The sequence below is a fragment of the Triplophysa rosa genome, linkage group LG1 (assembly GCF_024868665.1).
Source record: "Triplophysa rosa linkage group LG1, Trosa_1v2, whole genome shotgun sequence".
Classification (NCBI taxonomy): domain Eukaryota; kingdom Metazoa; phylum Chordata; class Actinopteri; order Cypriniformes; family Nemacheilidae; genus Triplophysa; species Triplophysa rosa.
Genome location: NC_079890.1, coordinates 4930189 through 4942513, shown reverse-complemented (window position 1 = coordinate 4942513; position 12325 = coordinate 4930189). Strand labels below are relative to the sequence as shown.

Sequence of the window (12325 nt, the reverse complement as noted above, 5' to 3'; positions counted from 1 at the left end):
GCAACTATGTGGCTGAAAAAAAAACAATACACTAACCATACACATTTTGCTGCACAAAATATAGGCTATATATACTAACCTGTAAAGAAGTACACTCCGTATAGAATCAAAATCCTCCAGGTTCTTAGAAAATGACTGAAAATGTCTTCCACCCGAGCAAGAATTAAACATCATTTAAACTTCATAGTTCCAATGACGAATTCTTCCGTCGTTATTAGAAAATCAGAGCACACCACGCAACGAATTCCAAGCATTTTCTCGTTGCATTGTCCACGGTACAGTCCATGCTGTTTCACCATTAAAATACGGCAATATTTTTTATCTTCTGTGCTGTTGGAGTCCACGGAATTTTGTCATAGTTTGGTCGCTCCATTTGGCGTTTTATAGAATAGTTTCTTTTGCCTTTGAAATAAGGTATGCGGTCTTGAGTATTTCTCCAGACTACGAAAGAGCGTCGTCGGGGCCGATAATGGGCGCTAGTGAAGTTTGCGTGCTAGGGACACAGAGAGAGAGAGAGAGAGAGAGAGAGAGAGAGAGAGAGAGAGAGAGAGAGAGAGAGAGAGAGAGAGAGAGAGAGAGAGAGAGAGAGACGCAGACATGTGGTGTAAGAGATAGATCTAATAAGATGTGGTTCTATTTAGGTTTAAACATTAAAAACGTATTTTAATTAAAGTCGTGATTTTTTTTAGCGACTGCTTAAAAGCTTATTTCATGTTTTAATATAATTTTTTTAATGTAATATTTTTATATATTTTCTCCACGTTGAAATCGAATATTATCCGTCGAGACAAAAGTTTTGACTGTGGCTCAACATTAATTTCTACCATGGAACGATGCTAAATGGGTGGTGTTGCACGATGGGGCTTATTTAGTTGAAGCACAAATACGTTACGCTACTCATAATATGCATAGACATGTGTCTTATATGAGTTTAAATGTGTTCTTTTTAATACTATTTATATGTACAATTATTTTATTGAACTTAAAGTACTTTTATTAAAACTTAACAAAAGTAGTTTTGAGTATGTGATTTAATTCACATGATATTCATATGAATCTGAAAATATTTCCCTTTGTTTGATATTTTAATTGCGAACAAAAATTGTTAATGTTACTGTTACTGAATGTAAATAACTAAAATGTTACATGAACTAGGCTAATTCAAAAAGTCAAGCGTAAGCCTCCTTTAACGTTTTAGTTAACTAGTTATTAATATAAATAACGTGTGGTTATTGATAGACATTCTTTTATTAATTGTATTTCATGATCAATTGAGTAAGTTTCTGCTGACTTTAATGGTTGAAACCCTTTAAATCCGCTTCGTTTGGCGCGTGTTACTTATCAAAAGGGCGCAACTACAGGTTACCGTCATTGAGCTTGATCGTCTCTCTGAAGGGGTGTTTAGTGAGCGCTAAATTACGTTAAGACTATACTTTCAGGGATCATTTCTATAGTGATTAACTAGGAAGTGTGTTTCGACAAAGTTATGTCTCCCTAACCACGATGAAGAGCATCGATGTGTTTCTCTGAGCGCGAAACAAGTAGTAAATAGTGATGTATTTCACATTTTACTATTATTGAAGAACGTTCCCCAGGCTGATTTTGGTCTGGAGAAGAGAAACGCATGATCAGAGTGGTTATTGGCAACAAAAGTTAAAATTATATTAATTTACTTAATTAGAAGAAATAGTTGAATACATCCTATAAAATAACACTGTTAGTGTTATATAATTATAAAAAACATCATTAATTTATTATTTCTTAAATGTTAATTCCCGTATCTGCACGCGGTAACTTCTCTTTTAACAACGTGTGTAGCGCGATACTATTCCAGTCTACTTAGAGTTTCAGCAACATAATGTTTATGAATAAATGCATTTACAATCAATGGCAACCTGACACACCCTATTGACTCCATCTACTGGAGAAGTGAGGTTATTAAAAAAATCAAATTTGCTCTTAGCCGCCTTCAGCCAAGAGGTCTTTCTGTACAGAATTGTACATGGTAGGTATACGCGTTGGTTTCCTCCTGATACTCTGGTTTACTAAAAATATCAAGATTAGGTGGAGTTACTGCTTGCCCTAGAATCTTCTAGTTAGATGCGCCTACTGGATATGCAGTCAGAGAGACCACGAAGCTCGATGACGGTAACACACATTTGCGACTTTTACACATCGTGTCAAACTCCGCCGTTTTGAGAGGGATATAGTAATTCAGCAAGCATCTGTCAATTCCGTTTGAAAACTAAGTCTATTCAACGTGCAATGCCGTTAAAAGATGTGATAAAATCTATAAACAAAGATCATAAACCTTACGCATATTCAGTAACGTATTGGTGCTTCAATTAAATAAGTCCCACCGTGCAACACGACCCTGAACTTTCGTTCCAAAATGTTAGTTACACATTTCAAACACCAGTGCATAAGCATGTTTAGATTTAAACTAAACATTTTATTGGTAACGGAAGGAAAAAATTAAACACAATTTTGTCAAATACTTTTAATTGTGTATAAGCACAAAAAGTAAAAACAAGTGATGATAACATGCAGTCCTTTAAAAGCTGATGTTAATTTTTTAATGTTCCTTTCTTTATAAAGTTATTAATATGACCATGTAATACATTTTTTTATTATGATGTCGAATTATAAAAAATAAAATTAATACGAAATAGACATCTAAATAAAATGCTTGTTTCAGAATAATATGTTCTTCTTATTAAAAGTTTTAATAATATCGAAACCACCAATGCATTCTCCAAAACCAAATAGAAAGTCAATTAAAATGTGCCTACTCATTAAAAACAAGGACTGATTGTTTTCATTTATTAATTTAATCAAATTAAAAACTTCAGCTTGTTAAAGGTTTTGTGCGAATTCATTTCTCCCTGTGGATGTCTTAATTGTATCACACGGAGTAACCACAGTAATTTTCTCCTCTCCAAAAAATAATACCAGCAATTACTTGCCTGCTTCTTATTGTCATTATAAAATGAGACGTGCTGAATAGTCAATGTAATCAATGTAATGGTCCTATTACAATCCTACTGAAAATTATTTTATACAAATAATATCAATGATGCATATATTATAAAGAATATTTGGTAGTGTAGAATATTGCAAATCCTTCATACTTAATATTTTTTCTTGTTCTCCAATTTTTTTTCCCCTTATTTCTATCATTTGTATTATAGACTACTGTCTTTACTGTAACTCTCTCTCTGTAATTCATTTTTGTAACACTGCTCTGCAACAAGGCAAAATTTGAATGAACACTATGCATAGACAAAAAGATCATTCATTTTACAAAAGTGGTGTTTCATTTAAATATCGGGTTGCTAAAATCAAAGACAATATTCCCTCAATGAATGAGATTTTTTGTGTCAAAATACGAACAACACAGTAAAAGCCAAGACATTAGAACATCAGTGTTATGATTCAATAGCTTTATTTAACGCTCAACAAATGTTGAGTTAATAGACATTTTGTATGTAAACTATTCCTGAGAATCAAGTAAAAATGGTAAACAAAAGATACAGCAAAATATTTTAAATATTAGCAATTCAAGTAACACCTCCACCCTGACAAACACGGCAGGCATACTGTAATACAGTTACGGTGACTATGTAATAAATATACTGTGCAAACATGGTCACTTTGCATTGGTCATGGCCTCAAACTCTGGGTGACCAAAGAATGTCACTGATTTCCTGCTGCTCTGGAGGGCCAATCATTGTCCAACCTCTGAGGACATCAGTGAAGTCACCACGTAACCCTTTCCAGGTGGGATACCAGAAGCAAGAGCTGTAGTCCAATCTTTGGTCTCACAAAAAGCCAGCAAGACCTCAAACACTGAAATGCAAAAGCATGGTCAATTGTAAAGGATTAAAATGATTATGACTTAAGTATGCAAAAGTGCTTACCTTGGTTGATTGCCAAAATTTTGGAGTGGAAGTTTTTGGGGTTGGACTTCTTCACCATGTATTCATCAATAGGCAGTCTCACTGTGTGGACTCCAAGCTCTTTCGCTCTTTTGTAACTTATTTTCTGTCAAAGACAACATATCAAGTCTATGTCAATGGCTTAGCTTTAGACATTTACTCCTCGCTACACTATAGTTTGGAAGAGCATCTATCAATCATTTTTAATAAATTATAATATGACCACCTTTTGTATGCTTTCATCCACTAAACCACCAAGAATATACACTTTATCTTCATCCACACGTTCTAAAGCTAAGAAAAAATAATTTTAGAAATCAAAATTATATACACAGTTTTATCTTTTCACTTCATTAGGAGTTCATTACATTAAGCTGTATGCAATACATTTACATTATTGCAATTCAATAAAATTATTTACAATTCAATGAAAAGAAACAATGCACCTGAAGCAAAATAGAAACATGCAGTTTAGACTACTGTTCTAGCCATATATGAACTTCTACAAACGTCACTAAAACACTGCATTTCCGACAAGATATAACATGCAGGTTACCAGGTTGACTAGCTTTACATGGTCATGTAACATTAGATATACAGTAAAAAATGTTTAAGTAGTTCTATTACATGTTTAGACTTTCTCTTTATCATTAAAAACAGTGTGCATTTTAACAGTAATTGCATTGCTGTGTTTGTTTTCATTGGAAAATCCTTGCTGTCTTTTTCTGTATATTTTCTGTGCAATTACACTACCATTCAAAAGTTTTAAAACACTTGACTGAAATGTTTACCATAATCTTAGAAATCTTTTTAAATGTGTGAAATTACTTTTGTAAACTTCCAAGTTTTGCCTATACCGCCCCTTAGCTGTTACAAAATGCACTGTAACCTACCTCTTCTGTGGCTTATTGCTTTAATAATTTCAGTCATTAGATAGCTACATTTTATTAAAAATATACATATTATAAAAAAATAACATGGATTGGTCATGAAGAAAAAGGCGTGAATTCTTTCAATACTGTTTCAAAAGCTGGCTTATAAAAAATGCCAAGAGCGGGATTTAGCTAATTTTACGCAAATGGTGGCTGCTTTAAAGACACTAGAATATAACATAGCTTTAGTTACAATATAATTCTGAGTTACAATTCCATTGTCATTCCATTGTTTTGATGAGTTTACTATTACTCGAATATGCAGAAAAAAAACAAAGATTGAGTACGTTTCAAAATTTGTATGGTTAAGGTTAGAGCTTAACGTTAAAAGTGAAACCTATTGTTAAACCTAGAACATCGCTTTATTGAAAATTATAGCATGTAAGATATGAACCTTCATTTGCGTCTGGGGTTAAATATATCACATCCTCAGTGGGGAACAGATGAAACCAGCTCTCATCTGTCACATCCATCTGTCAAATACAGAGAGTGTAATGAGTCACCTCCATAACAAAACTGTACTATAATTCTTCTATTGATGAATTGAATTTCTTAACATCATAAAACAAGGATTACACTTGGATTCAAAATATTTGATTCAAAATATTGAGAAAATCAGAAAAAATGGCAGGAGTATTTACCAACCAAATAATTCAGGAAGCCGTCATTCATCCTAACACATTCTTTATACAGCAGACTGTCCTCTTTCAATTCTGTCAGGAAAATGTGGAATGGCCGCAAAGCTTTTTTATTCGATCCATAAAGGCGCCTAATCTGACCTGCAAGATGGCTCATTTCCTAAAGAAAAAATGTAAAAATAAAAGAAATAGTCCACTATATGTACTAATCTGACGTGATTTTTATTAAGTAGTTTAAGTAGAAAGTTGAACCACTCATGCCTTACAAGAACTCACAGGGAAATGGACTACTTGCACGTAGCCTCGTGATGTACTACTGACTCGAAATCGTATGGCTCACTAGGTTCCGGTTATATGTATTTACAATGGTCCGTTGCTTCCTATTAAACCTAAACTGTTAAAAGTAAGATTTTTTCGGTACATACACTATCTCACAGAAGTGAGTACACCCCTCACATTTTAGTAAATATTTTATTATATCTTTTGACGTGACAACACTGAAGAAATGACACTTTGCTACTAGGGCTGTCACGATTATGAAATTTGGCTGACGATTAATTGTCTAATAAATCATTGCGATTATGACGATTAATTGTCTGTTTAAGAGCTTTGACTTTAAATTCTATGTGTCTAGTAAGCCTAATTGTTTTCAGGTTATAATAAACTTCTTGAATAAATGTCTCAGTTTAAGTAGTTGGCTGAAAAAGAGCAGTTATGTTTCAGTCTGACATTCTGTGACATTACAGCCAATATTTTTTGTCATTTTTTATTTAAAGAGTGCCTAAAATAACTATAATAACTGATAAAGTAAATTTGATTTAATTTGATTTTTGTTACTTTATTTCCGTGAACATATAGCTGCCATAGTGCAACATTGGTTAACGAAATAAACGCACAAAAGATGAAATGCACTACGAACACATTTATTAATACTGGGGTTGATAAAAGATACAGGCTCTAAAGAAAAATAGACCAAAACAAGGGGAAATACGGTCTTAACACGTCAAACCTCAATCGTAACAGCATTTTAGAATGTACTTTTAGAAACTTGGACAAAGTAGCTGCGTCTTTGAAGGCTGCATGCGTCCTCCGGAGATCACATTTGTCAGCCTCGGCCGCATATGACATCGAGGTTTATTCAGGTTTTATTTCAGAAAAGCAACAGTTACATTGGGTTAGTGTTGTCAAAAGTACCGGTACTTCGGGTCCAAGTCGGTACCTAAAAATAAAAAAGTTGTCGGTACCTAATTTTCATAAGACCCGGTACCACCGACGTACCGGGTCAACCGGGTACTGATGCTCTGTCTGACAGGTTGTCAGTCGGAAACTTTTTATAGACGCAATAAGACGTGATGAGCGGATAAGCGCGGCTCCGATCCACAAGAGATGCGCACAGAAATACTTCAGATTAAAGTCATATCACGAAGAAAACGAACAGAGTTTTATAACTAAAATGTCAAGTAATAAAAGTTCACGGCAAAGAATCAAATAAACATTCTAGTTAACAAAATCGTTATTTGTCGACGTTTCTTACTCTGAGAAACCTGAGCCTGTGTAACTGTAACTTGATGCAGTAGAGTCATCGTCGCTGCCGTCGTTTCCTCCTTTCTCTTCTTTAATTTCACGTGAGTCGTGCGTCCCGACGTCTTCTGTAAAATGTCTAGAAGCCATTAACGCATATTGTCTCACTTAGCTGTCATTCTACCCATCTGAAGCGGATTTTAACTGTAAATTTCTCCTTTTGAGCAGAGAGACATTTTGCCGTCTTGTCTGCATACGGGGCTTTTCTGTAGGTCACGTGACGAGTTTCTCAAAGAGTGATTGGTACAATGGAACCGTTGCTATAACAACTCTGAAGCTTTCGCTCACCGCATGGAAGGACTGAAACGACTCATCTGCGCCACCACACAATCATTTAGCTTCTACCAGTAAATTTATAAATAAAACGGTAAGTCTTACTTATGAATATTGAGAAGAAACTATTGTAGCCTACTTCTCTAAAACATAGATTTTGCCGGTTACTAATAGTCGTTATAGCAATGCACAAGCGGTCCAAAATCCCGCGTTGCAAAAGTTAAATGCAACTATGTGGCTGAAAAAAAAACAATACACTAACCATACACATTTTGCTGCACAAAATATAGGCTATATATACTAACCTGTAAAGAAGTACACTCCGTATAGAATCAAAATCCTCCAGGTTCTTAGAAAATGACTGAAAATGTCTTCCACCCGAGCAAGAATTAAACATCATTTAAACTTCATAGTTCCAATGACGAATTCTTCCGTCGTTATTAGAAAATCAGAGCACACCACGCAACGAATTCCAAGCATTTTCTCGTTGCATTGTCCACGGTACAGTCCATGCTGTTTCACCATTAAAATACGGCAATATTTTTTATCTTCTGTGCTGTTGGAGTCCACGGAATTTTGTCATAGTTTGGTCGCTCCATTTGGCGTTTTATAGAATAGTTTCTTTTGCCTTTGAAATAAGGTATGCGGTCTTGAGTATTTCTCCAGACTACGAAAGAGCGTCGTCGGGGCCGATAATGGGCGCTAGTGAAGTTTGCGTGCTAGGGACACAGAGAGAGAGAGAGAGAGAGAGAGAGAGAGAGAGAGAGAGAGAGAGAGAGAGAGAGAGAGAGAGAGAGAGAGAGAGAGAGAGAGAGANAGAGAGAGAGAGAGAGAGAGAGAGAGAGAGAGAGAGAGAGAGAGAGAGAGAGATACGCAAACATGTGGTGTACGTCATTGATCTAATAAAATGTGGTTCTATTTAGGTTTAAACATTAAAAACGTATTTTAATTAAAGTCGTGATTTTTTTTAGCGACTGCTTAAAAGCTTATTTCATGTTTTAATATAATTTTTTTAATGTAATATTTTTATATATTTTCTCCACGTTGAAATCGAATATTATCCGTCGAGACAAAAGTTTTGACTGTGGCTCAACATTAATTTCTACCATGGAACGATGCTAAATGGGTGGTGTTGCACGATGGGGCTTATTTAGTTGAAGCACAAATACGTTACGCTACTCATAATATGCATAGACATGTGTCTTATATGAGTTTAAATGTGTTCTTTTTAATACTATTTATATGTACAATTATTTTATTGAACTTAAAGTACTTTTATTAAAACTTAACAAAAGTAGTTTTGAGTATGTGATTTAATTCACATGATATTCATATGAATCTGAAAATATTTCCCTTTGTTTGATATTTTAATTGCGAACAAAAATTGTTAATGTTACTGTTACTGAATGTAAATAACTAAAATGTTACATGAACTAGGCTAATTCAAAAAGTCAAGCGTAAGCCTCCTTTAACGTTTTAGTTAACTAGTTATTAATATAAATAACGTGTGGTTATTGATAGACATTCTTTTATTAATTGTATTTCATGATCAATTGAGTAAGTTTCTGCTGACTTTAATGGTTGAAACCCTTTAAATCCGCTTCGTTTGGCGCGTGTTACTTATCAAAAGGGCGCAACTACAGGTTACCGTCATTGAGCTTGATCGTCTCTCTGAAGGGGTGTTTAGTGAGCGCTAAATTACGTTAAGACTATACTTTCAGGGATCATTTCTATAGTGATTAACTAGGAAGTGTGTTTCGACAAAGTTATGTCTCCCTAACCACGATGAAGAGCATCGATGTGTTTCTCTGAGCGCGAAACAAGTAGTAAATAGTGATGTATTTCACATTTTACTATTATTGAAGAACGTTCCCCAGGCTGATTTTGGTCTGGAGAAGAGAAACGCATGATCAGAGTGGTTATTGGCAACAAAAGTTAAAATTATATTAATTTACTTAATTAGAAGAAATAGTTGAATACATCCTATAAAATAACACTGTTAGTGTTATATAATTATAAAAAACATCATTAATTTATTATTTCTTAAATGTTAATTCCCGTATCTGCACGCGGTAACTTCTCTTTTAACAACGTGTGTAGCGCGATACTATTCCAGTCTACTTAGAGTTTCAGCAACATAATGTTTATGAATAAATGCATTTACAATCAATGGCAACCTGACACACCCTATTGACTCCATCTACTGGAGAAGTGAGGTTATTAAAAAAATCAAATTTGCTCTTAGCCGCCTTCAGCCAAGAGGTCTTTCTGTACAGAATTGTACATGGTAGGTATACGCGTTGGTTTCCTCCTGATACTCTGGTTTACTAAAAATATCAAGATTAGGTGGAGTTACTGCTTGCCCTAGAATCTTCTAGTTAGATGCGCCTACTGGATATGCAGTCAGAGAGACCACGAAGCTCGATGACGGTAACACACATTTGCGACTTTTACACATCGTGTCAAACTCCGCCGTTTTGAGAGGGATATAGTAATTCAGCAAGCATCTGTCAATTCCGTTTGAAAACTAAGTCTATTCAACGTGCAATGCCGTTAAAAGATGTGATAAAATCTATAAACAAAGATCATAAACCTTACGCATATTCAGTAACGTATTGGTGCTTCAATTAAATAAGTCCCACCGTGCAACACGACCCTGAACTTTCGTTCCAAAATGTTAGTTACACATTTCAAACACCAGTGCATAAGCATGTTTAGATTTAAACTAAACATTTTATTGGTAACGGAAGGAAAAAATTAAACACAATTTTGTCAAATACTTTTAATTGTGTATAAGCACAAAAAGTAAAAACAAGTGATGATAACATGCAGTCCTTTAAAAGCTGATGTTAATTTTTTAATGTTCCTTTCTTTATAAAGTTATTAATATGACCATGTAATACATTTTTTTATTATGATGTCGAATTATAAAAAATAAAATTAATACGAAATAGACATCTAAATAAAATGCTTGTTTCAGAATAATATGTTCTTCTTATTAAAAGTTTTAATAATATCGAAACCACCAATGCATTCTCCAAAACCAAATAGAAAGTCAATTAAAATGTGCCTACTCATTAAAAACAAGGACTGATTGTTTTCATTTATTAATTTAATCAAATTAAAAACTTCAGCTTGTTAAAGGTTTTGTGCGAATTCATTTCTCCCTGTGGATGTCTTAATTGTATCACACGGAGTAACCACAGTAATTTTCTCCTCTCCAAAAAATAATACCAGCAATTACTTGCCTGCTTCTTATTGTCATTATAAAATGAGACGTGCTGAATAGTCAATGTAATCAATGTAATGGTCCTATTACAATCCTACTGAAAATTATTTTATACAAATAATATCAATGATGCATATATTATAAAGAATATTTGGTAGTGTAGAATATTGCAAATCCTTCATACTTAATATTTTTTCTTGTTCTCCAATTTTTTTTCCCCTTATTTCTATCATTTGTATTATAGACTACTGTCTTTACTGTAACTCTCTCTCTGTAATTCATTTTTGTAACACTGCTCTGCAACAAGGCAAAATTTGAATGAACACTATGCATAGACAAAAAGATCATTCATTTTACAAAAGTGGTGTTTCATTTAAATATCGGGTTGCTAAAATCAAAGACAATATTCCCTCAATGAATGAGATTTTTTGTGTCAAAATACGAACAACACAGTAAAAGCCAAGACATTAGAACATCAGTGTTATGATTCAATAGCTTTATTTAACGCTCAACAAATGTTGAGTTAATAGACATTTTGTATGTAAACTATTCCTGAGAATCAAGTAAAAATGGTAAACAAAAGATACAGCAAAATATTTTAAATATTAGCAATTCAAGTAACACCTCCACCCTGACAAACACGGCAGGCATACTGTAATACAGTTACGGTGACTATGTAATAAATATACTGTGCAAACATGGTCACTTTGCATTGGTCATGGCCTCAAACTCTGGGTGACCAAAGAATGTCACTGATTTCCTGCTGCTCTGGAGGGCCAATCATTGTCCAACCTCTGAGGACATCAGTGAAGTCACCACGTAACCCTTTCCAGGTGGGATACCAGAAGCAAGAGCTGTAGTCCAATCTTTGGTCTCACAAAAAGCCAGCAAGACCTCAAACACTGAAATGCAAAAGCATGGTCAATTGTAAAGGATTAAAATGATTATGACTTAAGTATGCAAAAGTGCTTACCTTGGTTGATTGCCAAAATTTTGGAGTGGAAGTTTTTGGGGTTGGACTTCTTCACCATGTATTCATCAATAGGCAGTCTCACTGTGTGGACTCCAAGCTCTTTCGCTCTTTTGTAACTTATTTTCTGTCAAAGACAACATATCAAGTCTATGTCAATGGCTTAGCTTTAGACATTTACTCCTCGCTACACTATAGTTTGGAAGAGCATCTATCAATCATTTTTAATAAATTATAATATGACCACCTTTTGTATGCTTTCATCCACTAAACCACCAAGAATATACACTTTATCTTCATCCACACGTTCTAAAGCTAAGAAAAAATAATTTTAGAAATCAAAATTATATACACAGTTTTATCTTTTCACTTCATTAGGAGTTCATTACATTAAGCTGTATGCAATACATTTACATTATTGCAATTCAATAAAATTATTTACAATTCAATGAAAAGAAACAATGCACCTGAAGCAAAATAGAAACATGCAGTTTAGACTACTGTTCTAGCCATATATGAACTTCTACAAACGTCAAATGTGACGTGTTTACACACAGATCACTGATTGGGCAGAGAGAATCATTACCAGCGTCACTGGATTTGCAACACATGAATATGCATTTTAATACGTAATATTGGCATTTCGTTAAATGCTTCGTGACAGTAAAATAGAGATTGAGACCCTTAACGCAATGCTAAATGCTACATCATTTACCCTGGTGCGCCGTCGAGCAAACCAAATAATTTTTTGCTGTATTATGATT

The 12325-nt window shown here is 34.2% G+C and overlaps 2 protein-coding genes, 1 long non-coding RNA gene and 2 other non-coding genes across 6 annotated transcripts in view; 2 read left to right on the top strand and 3 right to left on the bottom strand.

Annotated features, from left to right (window-relative positions):
* The window catches only part of LOC130559892 (protein inturned-like), a 32438-nt gene extending 31964 nt beyond the window's left edge, over window positions 1-474 (bottom strand). The window contains exon 1 of the mRNA XM_057343239.1: window positions 80-474. Coding sequence (XP_057199222.1) covers window positions 80-174 — 95 coding nt within the window. The 5' untranslated portion in view covers window positions 175-474. The remainder of the gene's footprint in view (window positions 1-79) is intronic.
* A 949-nt stretch (window positions 475-1423) lies between these two features.
* On the top strand, window positions 1424-1638 carry LOC130563121 (small nucleolar RNA U3). The gene has a single exon (XR_008964048.1). It is a non-coding gene; the product is annotated as a small nucleolar RNA U3 (small nucleolar RNA).
* Window positions 1639-3407: 1769 nt separating this feature from the next.
* On the bottom strand, window positions 3408-6934 carry LOC130560067 (tRNA methyltransferase 10 homolog B-like). Of its 2 annotated transcripts, none has more exons than XM_057343548.1 (5): window positions 5516-6934; window positions 5265-5343; window positions 4165-4232; window positions 3921-4044; window positions 3408-3849 (listed from the first exon to the last, which is right to left on the bottom strand). In XM_057343548.1, the coding sequence occupies exons 1-5, from the start codon at window positions 5663-5665 to the stop codon at window positions 3728-3730; spliced, it is 543 nt and encodes a 180-aa protein (XP_057199531.1). In that variant the 5' UTR covers window positions 5666-6934; the 3' UTR covers window positions 3408-3727. The 2 variants fall into 2 exon arrangements, with proteins under 2 accessions (XP_057199531.1, XP_057199539.1); XM_057343556.1 differs by having other exon boundaries at window positions 5512-5625.
* A 2133-nt stretch (window positions 6935-9067) lies between these two features.
* LOC130563117 (small nucleolar RNA U3) lies at window positions 9068-9282 on the top strand. The gene has a single exon (XR_008964047.1). It is a non-coding gene; the product is annotated as a small nucleolar RNA U3 (small nucleolar RNA).
* A 1769-nt stretch (window positions 9283-11051) lies between these two features.
* On the bottom strand, window positions 11052-12058 carry LOC130560110 (uncharacterized). The gene is made up of 3 exons (XR_008963657.1): window positions 11809-12058; window positions 11565-11688; window positions 11052-11493 (listed from the first exon to the last, which is right to left on the bottom strand). It is a non-coding gene; the product is annotated as an uncharacterized LOC130560110 (long non-coding RNA).
* Between the last annotated feature and the right edge of the window lie 267 nt (window positions 12059-12325).

Excerpts from the sequence above, each read along its gene's own strand:
- LOC130560067 (XM_057343548.1), bottom strand. The coding sequence starts at position 5,665 with ATGAGCCATCTTGCAGGTCAGATTAGGCGCCTTTATGGATCGAATAAA. Across the intron at positions 4,233-5,264 it reads AACCCCAGACGCAAATGAAG|CTTTAGAACGTGTGGATGAA; the intron begins GTTCATATCTTA and ends ATTTTTTCTTAG. Across the intron at positions 3,850-3,920 it reads AATTTTGGCAATCAACCAAG|TGTTTGAGGTCTTGCTGGCT; the intron begins GTAAGCACTTTT and ends TTTGCATTTCAG.